This window comes from Ascaphus truei, chromosome 18 (genome assembly GCF_040206685.1).
Source record: "Ascaphus truei isolate aAscTru1 chromosome 18, aAscTru1.hap1, whole genome shotgun sequence".
Taxonomy (NCBI): Eukaryota; Metazoa; Chordata; class Amphibia; order Anura; family Ascaphidae; genus Ascaphus; species Ascaphus truei.
In genome coordinates this window covers 7,038,798-7,058,234 of record NC_134500.1, presented here as the reverse complement: position 1 = coordinate 7,058,234, position 19,437 = coordinate 7,038,798, and the positions used below count along the sequence as shown (strand labels likewise).

At 45.3% G+C, this 19,437-nt stretch overlaps 1 protein-coding gene across 3 annotated transcripts; it reads left to right on the top strand.

Moving 5' to 3' along the window:
- Positions 1-12,998, top strand: LYSMD4 (LysM domain containing 4). 3 transcript variants are annotated; one of them, XM_075575276.1, is made up of 4 exons: positions 1-137; positions 1,392-1,450; positions 6,527-6,813; positions 7,862-12,997. In XM_075575276.1, the coding sequence occupies exons 3-4, from the start codon at positions 6,538-6,540 to the stop codon at positions 8,390-8,392; spliced, it is 807 nt and encodes a 268-aa protein (XP_075431391.1). In that variant the 5' UTR covers positions 1-137; positions 1,392-1,450; positions 6,527-6,537; the 3' UTR covers positions 8,393-12,997. The 3 variants fall into 3 exon arrangements, with proteins under 3 accessions (XP_075431391.1, XP_075431392.1, XP_075431393.1); XM_075575277.1 differs by lacking the exon at positions 1-137 and adding an exon at positions 145-228 and having other exon boundaries at positions 7,862-12,998; XM_075575278.1 differs by lacking the exon at positions 1-137 and adding an exon at positions 450-478 and having other exon boundaries at positions 7,862-12,998.
- The last annotated feature ends 6,439 nt before the right edge of the window (positions 12,999-19,437 follow it).

Sequence of the window (19,437 nt, the reverse complement as noted above, 5' to 3'; positions counted from 1 at the left end):
CAGCCCTCGCCCTGATTGGTTCGCGGAGCCAAAGCCCGTGTCGGGGTTGGCCAGGCGGCCACACTGGGTTAGGCTGCGCCTGGCGGCTGGACGTCAGCTGCTTCCGGGAGCCGGAGAGAGTGCGAAGCGCCGGGAGGGTGAGGGCCGAGCGGCAGCGGGGAGCAGGCGAGCGCGGGGATCCGGGGCCTGCTGTGCACTGCACGCAATGGGGTCATAATCCCTGAGGGGGTGAGAGAGAGAGAGAGAGAGAGGGGGGGGGGGGGGTGAGAGAGAGAGGGGGGGGGTGAGAGAGAGGGGGTGTGAGAGAGAGAAAGGGGGTGAGAGAGGGGGTGAGAGACAGAGAGGGGGTGAGAGACAGAGAGGGGGTGAGAGACAGAGAGGGGGTGAGAGAGAGAGAGAATATATGATCATTTATATATACAAATATATATATATATATACACGAGCAATAAAGTAGTGTAGAGATATCTATTGACAGGTGTGTATATATATTATATATTTTTGTAAGCACATTAACTTTCATTATAAAACTTGTTCATAGCGCTGACTTTCTATATCCTGGAATACATGTGCAATATTCCGTGCATTGCCTGGTATAGTGCGTTATGGGTGGCGCGGGGTTATTGTATTTCGCCAGTATAAGTGTGAATGTATTTGCTGTCTCGGGTAATGCGCGTGCTTATTTCCTGGGGATAGAATGGCTCATACAGGTGTATCTGCATTTGAAGTGCCACACCGTATCAGTGTTATAGAGATACAAAAAGATACGGCAGCGTCTGCGCTTATAGTGACGGTGACAGCGACACGTCGCGTCAAAACAAATGCATTGCCGCCGTCGCGTGTGCTTATAGTAAGCGCGACGCGATGGCTTGGTCGTGACCGCAGCCTGATGTCCCCCTCGCCGTCGCGTCGCCGGCACTATAAGCGTAGCCAAGTCTTGTGTTGCTGTGGGAGAGCAGAGTTTTGAAAGCAAAAGAGACGCATCATTCACTCTGAGAATATTGTAGAGTTAAGCTGCAATCATTATTTAACACCATCAGGGAGAAGTAGCTCTAGTGTAAGTGGGAATACTTTGACTCACCTGTGTCACTGAGCTAGTAAAACGTGTGTTGTCTGTGGCAGCTCATTGGATTGATAGCGATTTCTTCATAATATTATGCAATCTGTTGAGCACGGTCTAAATAACTCTTACCTGGCGCTCTCAGGTAGAACTGCATGACTTCTCTGGCCCTGAAGGTATATATTTTGCAGGTACAGTAGATATGACCACACCCACCTCTGCTGCACTAGTTAATATATGTATCCTTAGGCTCAATCTGCAACAAGATGTTTATTTATTTATTTATTTATTTTAATTTCATAACCTGTTATTTATTTACTTTGCCTTACAGATGGAATTAATTCCCCAACGCACCATTCGTCACTAACGCATCAGGAGAAAGGGGCCCCTGTAAGTACTCCCTGTCCTTGTTTTGTTTTATAAAATGGTTTTAATTTTCATTCTGATGCTGCTATTGTGTGTGGTTACCAACCTTTACTCACGGGAAGTAAGGACCTGGTCACTGATAATTTGTACTGCTAATTTATATAGTGATAACCGGTAACACCTTTCTTGATTTGTGCCATGGAGAAACCTCCATAGAGATCTGACAGGGTAACCTGCCTCTCTCTCCTCTCTCCTTCCTCTGTATGTCTCCCCTGAATCATTACTAAACTCAACCAAAAGCAGACCAGATGGCCCAAATTCAGAACGTTTTGCCTTTTGCATCAGTTTTGAGTTGGGACATTCTATAGAATTTTAGGACACCCTCGTTACCTTCGGGAAAGCTGTAGTACCCATACTATCTCTTTTTTGGCTCAACATATTACAATTTCTATATTCATATACTGTACATGCTGCATACATGCTCAGTGCTATATAAAAATCTTAAACCCCAAGAAAAACATTACTCGTTTTCTCTCTTCAGCGAAATGTTCACACGTTCAAACCAGATTGCTCTTTCCATTTACAAGGCAATGGAAGATCTCCCCATGATTACTCGCTGTGTGTGTGTGTGTGTGTGTGTGTGTGTGTGTGTGTGTGTGTGTGTGTGTGTGTGTGTGTGTGTGTGTGTGTGTGTGTGTGTGTGTGTGTGTGTGTGCGCGCGCGCTCTATTCCTGTTTAGTAGGAAAGACCAATAAAGATGGAACACTAATGCTTTCTGGGTAATAGGTCTGTAAAAAGGTCTTTGTTGGAAAATCTTATACGTGGCTTCCTTTCAAAGGGCTCTAGCCTAGCTGCATCCCGGGTAAAGTCTCGTGCGTATTGTAATCTGAAATTCTAAACACATAACAGATTTGTAAGGTCAAAAATGTCACTTCAGTTATACCGACTTACGTATTAACTCTTTGAGCACTGGCAGGGCTGATGCTTAGTACATAAAATACAAGTGTTTTTTTTTCATTTAATGGAATAGTTTCTTCATTGGTAAACTTTGCATTGATATACAATTAGCCCCATCTGGGCTGTAAGCCTATGACTTTATAACAAAGTGTTTTCATTGGTTTATCTAATGACGATATTATTTTATTAATAAGTTATTAATATATTGTAATCTGATTTTAATTCTGTAACTAGAAGTTTCTTGCAAAATGTATAAAGTGTTACATTTTAATTTTGCTTAAACCACTTTAATTGATGTATATACCATTGTTATATCTAATAAGTATTGTGCTCTTGTGAAGCTCAGCCCATTACTCTTTACTCTGCCTGGTCTTTACGTATCTTTAAACCAAAGGGTTTATTTTCTTATTACCCTGGAGTTTGATCTTTTCCCCATTGCTACTGCGTGGGAGTGGAATTTATACCTGTTTGCACTTGTAAGATTTGATCAAAGCCAAGTCAGTGCTTTTCATTCATGGCAAGTCCCAGATCTATGTGCGAGCCGCGCTGGTTTGTGTAACAGGCTCCTCCGTCAAGTGGAAAAATAAATAATCAATCACGCCAACACTGTAAAATCACATTTGTTTTTGTAGTTAGATGGCCATTGACTGACTCCAAAGCCTGAAATAACTTGTAAATAATACACAGGAAATAAAGCACATTGTCACATACAATTTCTAACATAAATATAAAAGACGCTCCTCATCGTCCTAGATACCCAAGCTGACGTTCCAGTTTAAACACACTAATTATATACAACAAACAAAGATAACACACTAATTATATATACAGCTGAACCCCGTTATAACGCGGTCCGCGGGGTCCACAGAATGAGACCGCTTTATAACCGGGATCGCGTAAATTTCGCCGTGCGGGAACTTACCGGCATCTGCATTTCCCTACCATAGACTTTTGAGCGCAGAGGAAGAAGCGGGTCACATGACACACACACACCATGTGGGATTTGTTCTTTTTTTTTTTTCTTTACATATTCAATGCTTTATTGCTAATGGACACACACACACCCCTACACCATGTGGGAATGTAACATGAATACATTTTATATAATACACATGCAGGACTCGAACTCGGGACCTTCGATTTGCTAGACCAATTCTTTACCTGCTACACCACAGGATTGGTGTGATGTCACAAAAAAAATGGAGATGTTTTTAAAACAGGAGCCACGTTTAGACCGCGCTATAACGGGGCACCGCGCTATAACGGGGCACCGGGCTATAACGGGGCACCGCGCTATAACGGGCACCGCGCTATAACGGGCACCGCGCTATAACGGGCACCGCGCTATAACGGGCACCGCGCTATAACGGGCACCGCGCTATAACGGGCACCGCGCTATAACGGGCACCGCGCTATAACGGGCACCGCGCTATAACGGGGACCGCGCTATAACGGGGACCGCGCTATAACGGGGACCGCGCTATAACGGGGACCGCGCTATAACGGGGGCCGCGCTATAACGGGGGCCGCGCTATAACGGGGGCCGCGCTATAACGGGGGCCGCGCTATAACGGGCGCCGCGCTATAACGGGCGCCGCGCTATAACGGGCGCCGCGCTATAACGGGCGCCGCGCTATAACGGGCGCCGCGCTATAACGGGCGCCGCGCTATAACTGGGTTGAGTTGTACATATATAAATGTACATGCATCAATACTTGAAAGAACATTGTTGGTGCTATTTAAATAAATAAATAAATGCATAAATATTTTCACTGACCTGATAATTCACAAGTGTTTGCCTATTCTTGGTGTAACTCAAATTTGCACACAAAGTTACATAGTTACAAAGCTACATAGTAGATGAGGTTGATTGTGATGGACGTATGTCTTTTTTTCAACCTATGATAAATTTAGACGACAGATACTTTATCCTAAAATCTCTACTTACAGTATATATTGATCCACAGGAAGGCAAACAAAGAACCCAGTGAAATATCATCCAATGATATCTCATAAGGGGAAATAATCATTCCTGACTCCAAGAATTGGCAATCAGATTACTCCCTGGATCAACATCCTTCCCATGTTTACGTATTTGGTATATCCCTTGTATACCTTTCCTTTCTAAAAAGATGTCCAACTTTTTGTTTTTTTAAAGATATCTATTGTATCTGCCATCACAGTCTCCATGGGTAATGAATTCCACATTGTAACTGCCGTTACTGTAAAGAACCCTTTCCTTTGTTGCTGGTGAAATCTTTTTTTCCTCCAACCTTAAAGGGATGCCCCGAGTCAGTTGCTTAGATAAATGTTTAATCTGGATATATCGTGAATTGAAGTCTAAGAATGCAGCTGTAAGGTTAGCATTATTCTAGGGGTTACAGGGAGAGCGTTATAGGGCATCTATTGTCTTGTATAGTGCATACACGGCTAACCTTGCTCTTATGCACTATTTTATACGGGGATTCATTTGAGTTTAAAATCATTCTCTCCCAGTCCCAGTCTGTCACAAAAGATTGAGTGGAGATAAGACCCCTAGAGAAGGTCGGCCTTGTGACAGTTTGATGCATAAAAACATGCAACTGGGTATCAAAGCTAGAATTCAACAGGGGGGTGTTACATCAAATAACGGGAATTCTCATATTTAAATCTCCCGACCTCGAGCTGTCTAATCGGTGGTAACGTGTTAACCTTTTTTGTGCTTTTATCATTTTATTTTCTGAAACTGTCTGCATTTATTTATTGCATGTCTTTGTAATATTCCTTTTCTGTAAGCAAGCACTGTCCCACGTATATTACATGTGAAACGTAATACGTACGCTCTTTGGGCTCGAATTGAACCTTTTTGAAGAGATTAGCCGCATTTTCAGACTCATTTGCTAGATTGTGTCTCTGTGTTAAAGCTGCAGGCTAAAGAATATCCTACATGTGTGTTTTTTAATAAAAGAGTTCTGTACGATGAGAAAATACTTGTAGCATTTAAAAAAACAAAATAACTCTGACATTTTTAATGTATTATAATGTAACAAGCATTTTTTGTTTCTATAACAACCATTTACAAAGTCACACCCCCTTCCTCTTCTGAAACAGGCTCTGACACACCCCTTTTTGAGCCCCGCCCTCTCTCTAGTAGTGCACCAATCGTACCTAGTGACTGCCTGGTCACATGATCTTCCTACAATTTGCATGGAGCCGCACTGCTCAGACCAATTTTCAACTAATGTAAAAGTGACCGGGTGCAAAAGGGGAGAAAATGACAATGAATCAACACAGAGTGACCAGATGGTCCCAGTCCCTAATTAATGCACTCACGGTTATAAACTGAAATGATGATGAATAACCCCTCCTAGAGGGAAGAGTGAGGGACCAGGGGAAGCGGACCACCTCCAAAGACAATACGGTCCTCCCGTAGTCATCTCCAAAGTCCCTACCAGCATACAGAATAGGGTCTTTCTTGGGGTAGTGCCACCACGTTGTGTTGCCCACAAGCGGGACGGGCTTTGGAAGCAGATGGACCGGGGGAGACGAGAGGACATACGGTTGTATTGGGCACTACTATATCATGCCGGCTATTTATACCGGTGCACTCCTTTAATATATTAATATAAGTGTACTGCGGCCGTACTACTCACTCGGACATTGCTGTGTAAATCCTGTGCTTGCAGCCGGGTGTGTGTGTGTGTTTTGAACTGCGCTCTTTACCCACAGCCGCCTGTTCCCCAGCCATCTGGTCACTCTACCTGTGTTGATTAATTCACATGATCTTCCTCACTGAACTTTGCATCTTTGGTCCTCTTCTGCTGCACTGACAGCCATTTAGTGAACCCCTGAGCCCAATCTTCGCCGATCGATCGGCAATTTAGCTAATTACTTATCATTGTGTATATTGTACTGCCGCACATGTTAAAGGGTGGGGTCTAGTAAACAGGAGACCAAGAACTCCTGAGGGTAAGACCTTCAATTATTCTTGGTGGTGGCAGTGTGTTGGGGTACATTGAGACGTCTTTGGGGAGATAGTACTCCTTTTTGCTGCCCTGCGGGAGGTTAGCGTGTTAGCCGGATGTTTTAACCCGTTACATACACAAGTCACGTGCTCACAGGAGGCGTTTGTGACCTGTATATATTACACTTTTTTGTATTTAGGGTTCGACGTGATGATGCGCCTGAAAGAGGGTCCGCCGCACCCCTTCCAGCCCCCCATTGCAGTCCTGTCCTCACTGGGAAGCCACGTGTACACTTTCACTAACGGGGCGGATAACGGCAGCTCCGAGGAGGAGGCGGAGTATGACGTCATGGAGCTGCGAGCGCGGAGGGAGGAGCTTCGGCGGCAGACCGCGACCCGCGAGAGGGTGGGGGACGTGGTGCTTCTGGAGCACATCATCACGGAGGACGACAACTTAAACAAGCTGGCTCTGCAGTACGGCTGCAAGGTAACGGCAGACTGCGCCGGCGATGTGCGCCACGGTGCGCGGGATGCAGTACGGCTGCAAGGTAACGGCAGACTGCGCCGGCGATGTGCGCGGGATGCAGTAAGACTGCAAGGTAACGGCAGTATTTGTGCGCTGATGCATTGGCATTTAAAAAATAATAGGATTTTTGTGCCTGACATTGGGAGTATTTGTACTTTTGTAGAATTTGACGCACACCGCGCTAGTATTCTGCACCAGAAACAACTTGCAGTAAACCACATAAAAGGGGGCGAGAAATCCAGCGCAGAACACATCAAGAAAAGTAGCGCAAGGCGCACATTCCTGAATACCCAGACCTGCGCCGATGTGTGAATGTAAACCCCCCGCCACTCGCTCCCTAAATCCGTCATCTCGTCGCAGACATACCAGATAATGGCGGAACTAAGATTCATGCGTCGCTGCTGCCAGTGCGAGTAACGACAAAATAACATCTTTGCGTTTACATTCTGGCCGTGGTGTATAGATCCCATAGTCGCCATATCCCACAGCGAGATAAAAAGCGGACGCTGGGTTCGCCAGCTCTGGGTACTTTTTATCGCGAGGCTGCGTTGTGGATATTTCCCTATTTACACTTTTTTGTTCTGGCCAGAGCCCAGCTCCTTGTATTCTGCTTGGAACTGTCTCTGTTGAAAAATTGAATGATGTTTAAGACTATTATTTTAATAAAAACAGAAAGGCCAGCGCATCATACAAAATGACACAACATATAGTACAGTACCTCAGTGCTAATCTGCTCATGAGTAAGGGTCATTTAGTTAAACCCTTTGCCCAAAAGGTTATAAGCCTGCAGCCACGTCACAGCGTGACCAATCTGCAGGTCCCAACACTACCTGGCACAATTCTCTCTGTTCTGCTGGAGGGAGACAGACCGTACTGGGTCTGTGATTCACAGGATCATGGTTAAAACCGCTAATTGGAAAGTGGGGCGGGGCGAGCTTCCAACCCTGGGGAGGACGGCCACACCTCCAAGCAACAACAGCTGCGTAACCCGTTGTGTTTCTGTTCCTAGGTCGCTGATATTAAACGGGTCAACAACTTTATCAGAGAGCAGGACATCTACGCTTTAAAAACCATCAAGGTCCCGGTCAAGGCGCACGGCCTTTTAACTGAAGGCAGAGATGCTTTAAGGCCTCAACAAGGAGCGGCACAAAACTCCAGGGGGATCGAGTCGCCCGAGAGCTCCCCCGAAAACAGACACCTAAGTCATTACTTCAAGGAGATAGACAAGAATATTGAGGCTGCAGTGCAGACGCAGGACTTATTCAGCGAGGACTTTTGTCCAGACTCCCCGAGCCAGCCGGCCTCTCGCTCGCCGGGGCAGAAAGAGCCCAGTTTAGGGGCAGTTTGGGGCATCCGCTGGTGGAATGCTGTTTTTATCATGCTTTTAATTGGGATTGTACTTCCCGTGTTTTATATCATCTACTTCAAAACTCAGGACATCTCCGGGGCCGCCGCCTCCAGGAATGAGAGTCGGATAACGGTCACCCCTACATCTAAACATTTTGCATTGACTACCCCTCCATCTAAGCGTCAGATTTAACATGGGGAAGGCAGCAGGAGCCGGAGACCCACGGATGCACATGGACCACGGAATACAGGAGTGAGGAGTCTCACCTCTCCCTCAGGGCCTGTGAGGTTGTGTTGCACTTTGCTTCCTGTTGGTGCTCAAATACAAAACAATTTGCTGATGGTTTTTGAAAGATGGGAAGGGCGCTCTCCCTGTCCACTTTGGCTTTAACCATTTCATGTTCATATACCTCACTAGCAGAACTGTTCTGCATAGGGCCGGAGGTTGCCCGCCCGCCTTATCTCCCATACGGGATGGGAGTTTGCACGTATCCTGCCTTACAACTGGGAGCCAGGGGAACCTCTCAAAGTAACGTTAACGCTTCCTGCTATAGGCCCCGCTACTCCCAGGCGACTTGTAACATGCTGCAGCAAAAGGGTTTATTCGCCTACATTTCTGTTATCAAACACTCGATTAAAACTTTTATTTACGTGGAATAATAAATACGCCACTTACAGCGCAGATGATGCTGAACCACATTCGATGTATTTAGGCCAAAGCTTTCACACACAGAATTCAGAAGGGTTATCACCGTTTTAAGTGATTCCTTTTCATTTCACGTTTGAATCGGGACGGACTGCCCCAGCGTGAGATTACGTGTAATCTGCTTTATGGCAGCCCGGCATGCGGGGAACTCGTGGGACCTTCTCGGCTTGTCATCCCTCTTGTTGCTCGCGTGTAAGGTCCTGGCAGCAGAAGTGGGTCTCCACAGTCTGGTGCTGATATGCCCAGGGTGCAGAAGACAAAGGGTTAAATTGGGGGTTTGCAAGAGACCCTAACCAGAGGGGTTGGTTTACCACGGGGGTCTCAAACTCAGTCATCCAGGGGCCACCAACAGGCCAGCTTTTATGGATATCCCTGCTTCAGCACAGGTGGCTCAGTCTTCCAGCCACCGAATTAGCTACCTGTACTGAAGCAGGGATATCCATAAAACATAGCCTGCTGGTTGCCCTTGAGGACAGTTTGAGACCCCTGTAACAATGTTGCTAATCATGTCTTATACTTTTTTGGGGGAGGGGGAGGGGGTGTAGAGATCTTTGACCTGTCTAAATTTAGTGCCGAAAAATGAAAACCGGTATTAAGCGATGCAAGGCTTTGGTAAATTCTACTATGTTAATAACGAGCAAATCCTTCTGTAACCACCCCCTAAATGAAGGCCATGAACGGCATTAAAACGCCTTCATGAGTTGATATGAAGACCGTGCGCTAAATTCTGTGACACCGTCTCTTCCTTAAAAACACATTAAGGTGGAAATGTGTTCCCAATATATTTATTTCGGGCCCCACAGATTAGAAATTTGATTTGGCAGCAACCCGGCTGCTTGTAATACTTAATATATACCGGTACAAGTCATTAATTATACCCTTAATTTGAAGTTATAAACACCAATTCCAGCAACACAAATAATTGAAACCGTTTCCCGGGGGCTGTGATAACTTTGTATGGGACGCTGGTTCTGTTTGGTGCTGTATAATGTGTGGGCTGTTGTTCTTTGTGTTTACATTCCCCGTGTAGCTTTACTTCCTCCTCGCGACAGCATCTTACCAAGAAGGCACTTCTGACTTAATAACCATAGTATGTTTTGAATTAAGATACAAAAAAGGCTGTGGATATATAATGGCAAAAATTATTTATTGAAGTACCAGTGTGGTCGCTACACAATATAAATTGCAGGTTAATGGTAATTTAGTAAGTTCTGATAACTGCATATTACCTGGGCAGATGTGCCTTTTAATACCATTTAGTGGATATAAAAATATTCACCATAACGAGATACTAATGAGGCTCTTTGGGACTAATTTACAGCGAGCGGTCTCCTGGCTTCACAACCAGTGCAAAAGAAATGCACCAAATTTATCAATGGAAAAAACTCCAAGAGGTAAAAGTGTCGCAAACGGGCGCAAATCGCATCGTTTATTCACTCGGTCTCCGTGTATTAAAGGAACAGTCCTCAGCACAGGATTGAGCCGCCTGTGCTGAAGCAGAGAGATCCTTAAAACCTGACCTGTTGGTGGTCCTAGAGGACAGGAGTTGCCCACCCCAGTGACTGCGATATTGTCCCACTGTTTTATCACCTTCCTGGGGATACGAAACGCTGCCTTGTAATCCCACTCTCCGTTTTGCAGCTGCATGTAACAGATCTTAAACTGAGGCAACAGGGCGCTACGTGGCTAAGTTCTTTCACTTTGTCGCAATGGTAATGTATGTACAGGCGGTCCTCGGTTATCCAACGGAACCCGCTCTGGGAGCAGCGTTGGATAGTGACACCGCTGTAAAGCGAGTCCCATGTTAATCAGTGGCGGTGAGCGCTGGATAACGCATTCCGGCGCGGATAACGGCCCATAGGGTTGCGTTGGATATGCCATTCGTTGTAAAGTGACACGTTGGTGACAAGTTGGCTAGCGAGGATTACCTGTATAAACCAGGGGTACTCACGCCCCCCCAGCAGTTCAGGTTTTCAGGATATCCCTGCTTCAGCACAGGAGGCTCGCAGTCCCTGCTTCAGCACAGGCGGCTCAATCGGAGGCTCAGTCTTTGATTGAGCCTCTGATTGAGCCACCTGTGCTGAAGCAGGGATATCCTGTTGGTGGCCCTTGAGGACTGGAATTGAGCTCCCCTGGTGTAAATCTTGCATTGAGCGCATCTCTCTATAACCCGGTGACGTGGCCGTGGATACAGGCGCGTGCTTGCTTTGTACGCCATGTTTCCGCCGCGCGATTCTTACTGTAGTGCTTTTATTGTTTTTCGCCATCGTTGCGCGTCGGGTTTGGAGCGAGAGGTTTGTTATTGTGAGTTTCTGAAATGTCCTGCTCCTTTTAAACGTCTCAACAACGCACTCATCAAAAAGCCCAATAACTCCTCCCCTGCCGTTCCACTCAGGCCGCGAAAGTGTTAAATTAATACTTTTGATTTGATTACGAATTGTCTACACGGTGTTGTGATATCTTTGGTAGTATTTTAATCCTTGCACAAAATGTGTTTTTTTTTTGTAGAGGCTAATTTTACTTTTTGAGAACAGTGTTTACAGCACAGATGGGCAACTCCCAGCCCACAAGGGCCACCAACAGGTCAGGTTTTAAGGATATCCCTGCTTCAGCACGGGTGACTCAATCAGTCCCAGCTTCAGCACGGGTGGCTCAATCAGTCCCAGCTTCAGCACAGATGGCTCAGTCTTCTGAGCCAGTGATTGAGCCACCTGTGCTGAAGCAGGGATACCCTTCAAACCTGACCTGTTGGTGGCCCTTGAGGCCTGGAGTTGCATACACAGACCAACACATACCCACTCATGCCACATTGTAACATACAGTAGCTCATTCATTTCAGTCACCAACTGAAGTAGAGGGTTATTTTCTCTCCAATTTCTATCCTACTGCCAGTCCTCCCGTAGCAGAGTGCAGCTGAACGTGTGCCAAACGGTCTCGTCTTCTATTGTACCAGGAGCGGCACGGACTCCAGGTCGAGCGTTACTATGAATATACCGCTACAAAGACACAATCCCCCTTTGCTTTGACCGTAGAGGTTTGGTAACTTGATTGATGTGAAAATCGAAATATGTGGCGCAGATTCTGAACAGAAAGAAAAAGATATTTCAGTAAAGAAACTATTTGGATTTAATAGATTGAGTCTCCGTATAAATTTTATAAGAACACACTATAAATATCCGACTCAGTTAGGGTATGAGATTTAGGACTGAATAATCCTACTAAATCCACGAGGGCTCAAAAAGAAATGATGGTTTTGCGGAGTGGAATGAAGGTAGTGCGCGCACTCAAACAAAAAGGGTGAAAGTGGGGTGCTTAACCGCTGGTGCGCTGGTTCTGGGGAGCTCCTGATGTCCCAAATAGATCCAGTGAAGAAGAATCAGGCGCACGGTCCTAATCATCCAATGAAAAGGGGTTTAATGTGCCGAGGAATCCTAAGGATCCCCTTTTTATTTGATTCTTCTTCACTGGTTTTGCGGAGTGGACATTGGGAGAGATTCACTAAGTTATGATTACTGGTTGTAGCACCGTGGTCCTCCAATCTGCTGGCCACTAACGTAGTCTTGGTGCAAAAACCCATTTCGGAGCCTTGCGAGTCCCGGCCACTGTCTTGTGAAGTCACTAGGTCATTCCTTAGGCTGCGCTTACAGTGCCGGCGGCAGCGACACGATGTCGCGTCAAAAGAAATGCATTGCCGCCATCGCGTGCGCTTATAGGAGCGGCGCGACCGCTTAGTCGCGATTGCTGGAAGCCATCTCAATTAGATTTCTCCAGTGACCGCAGCCTGCCATCGCCGGCACTATAAGCGCAGCCTAAGAGAGCAAACAGGCTGAAAATGACCAAAGATGTTTCAATTAAAACCATAAAATGTGTTACTAGACGTGTAAGAGCTATTAGGCGCGCTTTCACACTAGGGGGTACGTTTTGCAATGCAAAAAAAACTCAAGTGAATAAAAATGTAATGTAACAAACATATTTTTGTTGTTTTCTTCTGTGAAGGAAAATTGATCAATTGTGAGTTTTGGTGCCAACTCTTAAAACAAGAGAAATAAACATTATTGCTGCATAATGACTGTTTTTTGTGTCGGTATTCCTTCCTGGCGTGTCGTTTTGGCTTCACCTTTCTTGATAAACATTGAGGTGTTTTGTTTTTCCTTGGTCTCTGAATGTAAGGTATTTTCTTTGGGTTTGCAGGTACTGTCTGAGCTCTTCCTGCGTGTTCCATGTTTTAGCGCTTGCTCTCGTTGGCTGCAGCCTGGAACTTCCAGATACTAGAAGCCTTGTGAGGCTACAAAGGACGTATTTTAATAAGCGCGTGTTCTGCACCATTTCTGTGCCAGCGGAAAAGCTATAGTCCTGTCTACTCATTTTGTTGTTGCAGGGCGTGGGGTTCTTACATTATGAGCCCCTGGTTTATGTATCGTGGCACCCTGACCTGGGAACCCGCCGGTTCCGGAGCTGCAAAGGGTTTTGTTGTCCAGTGGGCAAGAAAACCTGCCCCGATGGACACAACATGGCTGCAGCCAGACGCGCGCCGGCACGGCTGCGAAAGATGTTGATGCTTTTATAGTTGACCCCACTGCAATATTAATTGTTATTGTGAGGGGCGTTCCAAAACAAAATGTAAAGTTATTACTGGCACCCAGGGGGTCCTCAGGTCTGGCAGCTCCGCGGGACCCCTGGTTCTACTGAAGTAAAACAAATGCGTTTGTGGGTTGAAAAAGTCCAGTTTATGCCGTCAGCCAATTTCTCTTCGGTAAACTGCAATCAGCATCCTGTCACTACGCATATTACCAAATACGTACCTTTGGCGTTGGCCACCTGCTCTATGGCATTTCAGTAATCAAGGGCCATCACCAGGTCAGGTTTTCAGGATATCCCTGCTTCAGCACAGGTGGCTCAATCTTTGACTGAGCCACTGATTGAGTCACCTGTGCTGAAGCAGGGATATCCTGAAAAACCTGACCTGTTGGTGGCCCTTGAGGGCTGGAGTTGACCACCCCTGACATAGAGCAAAGTTAATCCAAGCAAGAAATGTTTGCACTTGTTACGATAATGTAAGCAGCTTAGTCTAGTGCCAGATTCGGAACACTGCGGCTTAGTCTCACGCCAGATTCAGAACACTGCAGCTTAGTCTCACGCCAGATTCGGAACACTGCGGCTTAGTCTCACGCCAGATTCGGAACACTGCAGCTTAGTCTAGTGCCAGATTCGGAACACTGCGGCTTAGTCTCACGCCAGATTCGGAACACTGCAGCTTAGTCTCACGCCAGATTCGGAACACTGCAGTTTAGTCTCACGCCAGATTCGGAACACTGCAGTTTAGTCTCACGCCAGATTCGGAACACTGCAGCTTAGTCTCACGCCAGATTCGGAACACTGCAGCTTAGTCTCACGCCAGATTCGGAACACTGCAGCTTAGTCTCGTGCCAGATTCGGAACACTGCAGCTTAGTCTCACGCCAGATTCAGAACACTGCAGCTTAGTCTCACGCCAGATTCGGAACACTGCAGCTTAGTCTCACGCCAGATTCGGAACACTGCAGCTTAGTCTCACGCCAGATTCGGAACACTGCAGCTTAGTCTCACGCCAGATTCAGAACACTGCAGCTTAGTCTCACGCCAGATTCAGAACACTGCAGCTTGTGCCAGGCGTTTGTAAGCTTGTTTACTATATATTTCTTGAGTGCAGATATGGGTCGAATTAGAATGGAATTTTGACGCCGAGACAAGTATTGAAATTGTTGTAAAAAAATAAAAATAAACTTGTTTGTTTAAATTTTTATTTACCTGTAAATAACAGTCCAGGTCTGCATTGTGAGGTGTCTTTGTCTCATACCTTTTAGTGTAACATTCCCCACAAAGAGAAAGACAGAGTATTTTGGGTCAGGCGGCTTTATTCACATACACTGCATAACAGAATATTCTATGCTTTGTTCCATATTTCTTGGTACTTTTGGACAGCGTGGAAAAGGCTGCACTAGTGAAGGTAGAAATCACTGAAACTCGAGCCAACAAACTAATGGGGATATTTTCCTGCCATTCGTTAACCAATAGAAGTAACATTTTATCTCCACGAACAGCTATAATGATAGAAATTTGTTTAATAAAGCCAAGTACTGATTATTTATAAGTGCACTTTCAGTTTTTTCTATGAGGTTTATTTATTGGGGGGGGGGGGGGGGGGGGGTTCGAAGGTGTCCCCTGAACATGCTTTAATTCAGAATAATATTGTGTTTTTGATGATCAAACATAGTTCAGTTTAACATCAATGAAATATACAACTCATGGAATCTAGCCGGAAGTAATAATGACTTAAACGCACTGACGCTGTCCTGTGAAAGCAGCTCATTCTCTGTCCCAGGCCACTGCACTGCCTGGCTGGCTGGCCTGAGCAGGGAAACAGCCCAGGTAACGGTTGCAATATGAAATAAACACTTGAAAAGCAATCATCTGCATGGGAGCCTAAAATACAGTCCGCATAGCCATGCTCTTAAGGCACACCAGAACGTACACAGGAAAGGGGAATTAGGAGCTAACCTGGCTTATTGCACGGGTGGCCATCTCCAGTCCTCAAGGGCCCCCAAGAAGGCAGGTTTTCAGGATATCACTGCTTCAGCACAGGTGGCTCAAGCAGGGACTGATTGAGGACTGGGCCCCCACTTGTATCAGGGGAGGTCTGGTTAGTTTAACCCCTTAAATAAATGAAATGTTTCTTAGCACTGGAGGGGTTAAATGTCTCGATGCACGTGACGTGGCAAAAAGAAATGCAGAACATGATTATATGAACTTTAATTGGTTGTAAACTACAACTTTTTAATTATTATTTTTGTTGTTGCAGGGCATCTACTGCATTCAGGAAACTATATTCCAGGTGTGAAGATTCTCTGTGTGCAGCAAACACGCACGTTCCAGGTCAGAGTAGATTAGAATAAAACCAATTGTGGAATAACTGGAACTGCACATAAAACACAAAGCAAATGTATAGATTTCATTGTCACACATTTTTTCTTTTTCTGGCCATGTACCTGTAACATTTACATATTTTTTTTTTTGTGCTACTGCTAATTTAAAAGGGCATTGTTCATCAGTAGGTGTTGCCTGCGATCAAAACAAGATGGCGTTTGTTTAAATACAAGATTTAAACTTATTAAATGTTTTTGGGTAAAATCAGATCACTTTAGAAATAGAAGCCCCCAGAATGCACTGCTGGTGTTCCCTGTATCCTGAGAAAGGGTTAGGCCTCGTTCAGGGTGCCAGCTGCAGGACTCAGAGGGAGCGCGGGAGATAGGCAGTGCTGTAATTTGCTGGGCGATCTGTGTTTATCCCCCAGCAGACTTTTCAGCGTTGGGGAGGGGGCGGGGTTACACACAGCAGGGGTAAGTATCCAAGTTGCAGTCATGAAATCTTTCTGAAGAATGATTTCATTGGCTGCCTAGGTCCCTGTGACGCTGCTGCAGCTCCAAAAACCGAAATTTTCGTTTATTGAAACTGTAGTCAGCTTCAACTCCTGGCTTCGGAGACAGGGCGGTTGCTACCCTGACAACCAGTATTCAAATTGAATACTTTGTTTCTCACGGCAGCCCGCCCTCCCTCTGAAGCCAGCACCCTGAACGAGGCCTAAGTTATACTTTGTAGCACAGTGTCAGTGCAAGAAGCCATGTGATGTAGCATTATAACGGTGGTGGAGAAGGGTGTGTGCGCGCGTGCGTGTGCTCGTGCGTGTGCTCCTGTTATGGGCTCACACGGAACTGGAATTGCATCATTCCTTTCGTCAGCATAGAGTTAATTATGTATTATTTAGAAAATCAGAAGAGTGGCCATTTTTTAAAAGATGTTGTGGCTTATTCATTAGCGATCGTGCCAATTTGGCGTTCGCACAATGACCAGCGCATGCGGGTCAGCGGGCGTTTACGTTCAGTAATGCTGAATTGGTACCGTTGCATTTCATTGAATAAGCGTTTTTCTGTTTTTACACGATTACTTCTCAAAATGAATAAATAGAGAGACGGAAATCTTAAAATCGCCATTAAAAGATACCAAGGGGGCATGAATGGGGGGGGGGGAGATACAACTGGGCAGCAAAAACACTATTGTAAAAGTAGACGTTCATAGTGCTGTCAACATTACCTTCACTTCCACAACTCAGCGCATTTGCAACCAAAGGAGCCTGTAACCCACGGGGTGCTCAACTCCAGTCCTCAAGCCCCCCTCAGGTCAGATTTTCAGTATATCCCAGTGTCAGCAAAGGTGGGTCAATGAGTCCCTGCTTCAGTCTTTGACTGAGCCACTGATTGTGCCACCTGTGCTGAAGCTGGGATATCCTGAAAACCTGTCCTGTTGGGGGGGTTGAGGACTGGAGTTGAGCACCCCTGCTGTAACCCAATGTGTCGCGGGACACGCCAGCAGCGAGGGAGAAAAACAAAGTGACACAGGCATACATGAAAAAAGGGCAGGACTGGAGGGCCAAGTTAAAACATTGATTAGCTCCACAACATGCAGAGGAATCTACAACGCGAACAACATGAATTAAAGATGTCCAGGGGAGACCCAGTTATAGGGGGGTTCTTATAGTATAGAATTACTGGTCTCTAACAGAGAGACAAAGTCTGGAAAGATTGCATATCTGGCATCGCTACATTTATATATAATTATTTTTTTTATATATATATAATAGAGGTATCTGTACCGTGTTAGCCGAGCTTAATAATCAAAAACGAATAGACAATACCGTCCTGTGGCTAACGAAATGCTTTTATTTGTGCGAGCTTTGGAGATACACTGATCTCTTCTTCCGGCGGTGTTACAATGGATAAATCAAGAGAGGTTTTTACTTAACAGTGCATCCTGGAATGTATCTTCCTTGCTTTATCCATTGTAACATCGCCGGAAGAAGAGATCAGTGCATCTCGAATGCTCGCACAAATAAAAGCATTTCGTTATCCACAGAACGGTATTGTCTATTTGTTTGTGAGAAAAAAAAAATATATATATATATATATATATATATATATTCAACGAAATAACAGTTTGCACGCTCTAATTCTCCAATAATTTTGGTGCTTGTCCCATACACATAGTATAAGTATTTACCAGATGTTGAGTCCAGTAGTCAAGAAACAGCACACAATTCAGATATAGTTACAAAGTTTGAATGATACATACAGGGCACCGCAACCAAAAGTTTCGGGCCACGTAGAGGTACCTACAACCCTGAGGAAGGTCCCTCTCCGTGGACCGAAACTTTGGTTGCGGTGCCCCGTATATATAATATAAACTTTTAAACTATATCTGAATTGTGTGCCGTTTCTTAAATGTGAAGCACATTTTTTTAATCCGTATATAAATCTGTATATACCCAGACGGACATGCTGGGCATGGAAGGTAAATACATTTTTTTATGCATCAGATTCCCAGCTGTAGATGGGACTCAGTGTAATGTCCGGTGCCGTATTAGGATAAAAGCGTTTATCGTATGCGCTCCCTGCGTTTTATTCTTCCAGCAGTCTAGGCGTTTGTTGAGCAAGGGGTTAAGCGACTAGCAGTAAGAAAAAAACCCGTTTAGAGATATTCCATCTCTGCCGGTGGCTATAAGTGGGGGGTGGTGGAGAGGGGGGGGTTAAATACTTATTTCACAAGTACTGTAAACACATTAGTAAAAGCACAAGTAGTAATCCCCCTAACCGCCCCACGCTGGACCACATTATGTTCAGCTCCATGGACACTGGTTCCCGAGATAAATCCTGGTGACATTGCTGGTATTACTTCCTGGTATTACTTGGTATTTAAATAGTCTTCAAGGAGAAGCGGTCTCCTGTTGGCCTGAGATTTGGTGGCCATTTTGTTTCCCCTGGGAGATTTAAACTAGGAAACTTTGCCAGTAACCATCTTGAGAACCTGATATGCAGAGGCGGGGGAGGGTGTGGGAATATAGCCATATATTCATGGCGGTTAATATAGCGCGGTTTAGCTCTGGAGAAACCCTCCGGTTCTTATCCTGTAGAAAACAGTGGGTAAAAATAATGATGATTCGGGCAGGGGTGCAGGGGTGGGCGACTCCAGTTCTTAAGTGCCACCAGCAGGTCAGGTTTTCAGGATATCCCTGCTTCAGCACAGGTGGCTCAGTCATGACTGAGGCACCTGTGCTAAAGCAGGGATATCCTGAAAACCTGACCTGTTGGTGGCCTTTGAGGACTGAAGTTGGCCCTCCCTGTATTAGGGGTTATTGCCGCTTTAAAGTGTTCGCTTTATCGCCAATTTGCCGCATTTGTTTTTGCCTCTTTGCCGTGTATGTACAGGCGTTCAAAACCGATTAAACCACATCACGGTGAATACAACTAAACAAAACCTTTATACAGCCTTCTCGAAAAAAAAAAGTCTTGTAGTAACAGTACTAGCAATGATACCCAAAAGGGAGTACAGCATATTCGACAAAATAGTACATATTACACATTGAATACTCTTCTACGCCGTAAGGATATCGCCGTTATCATTTCAAGTTGGCAGCAATCCACAAAAAAAAAATAAAAAAATGTT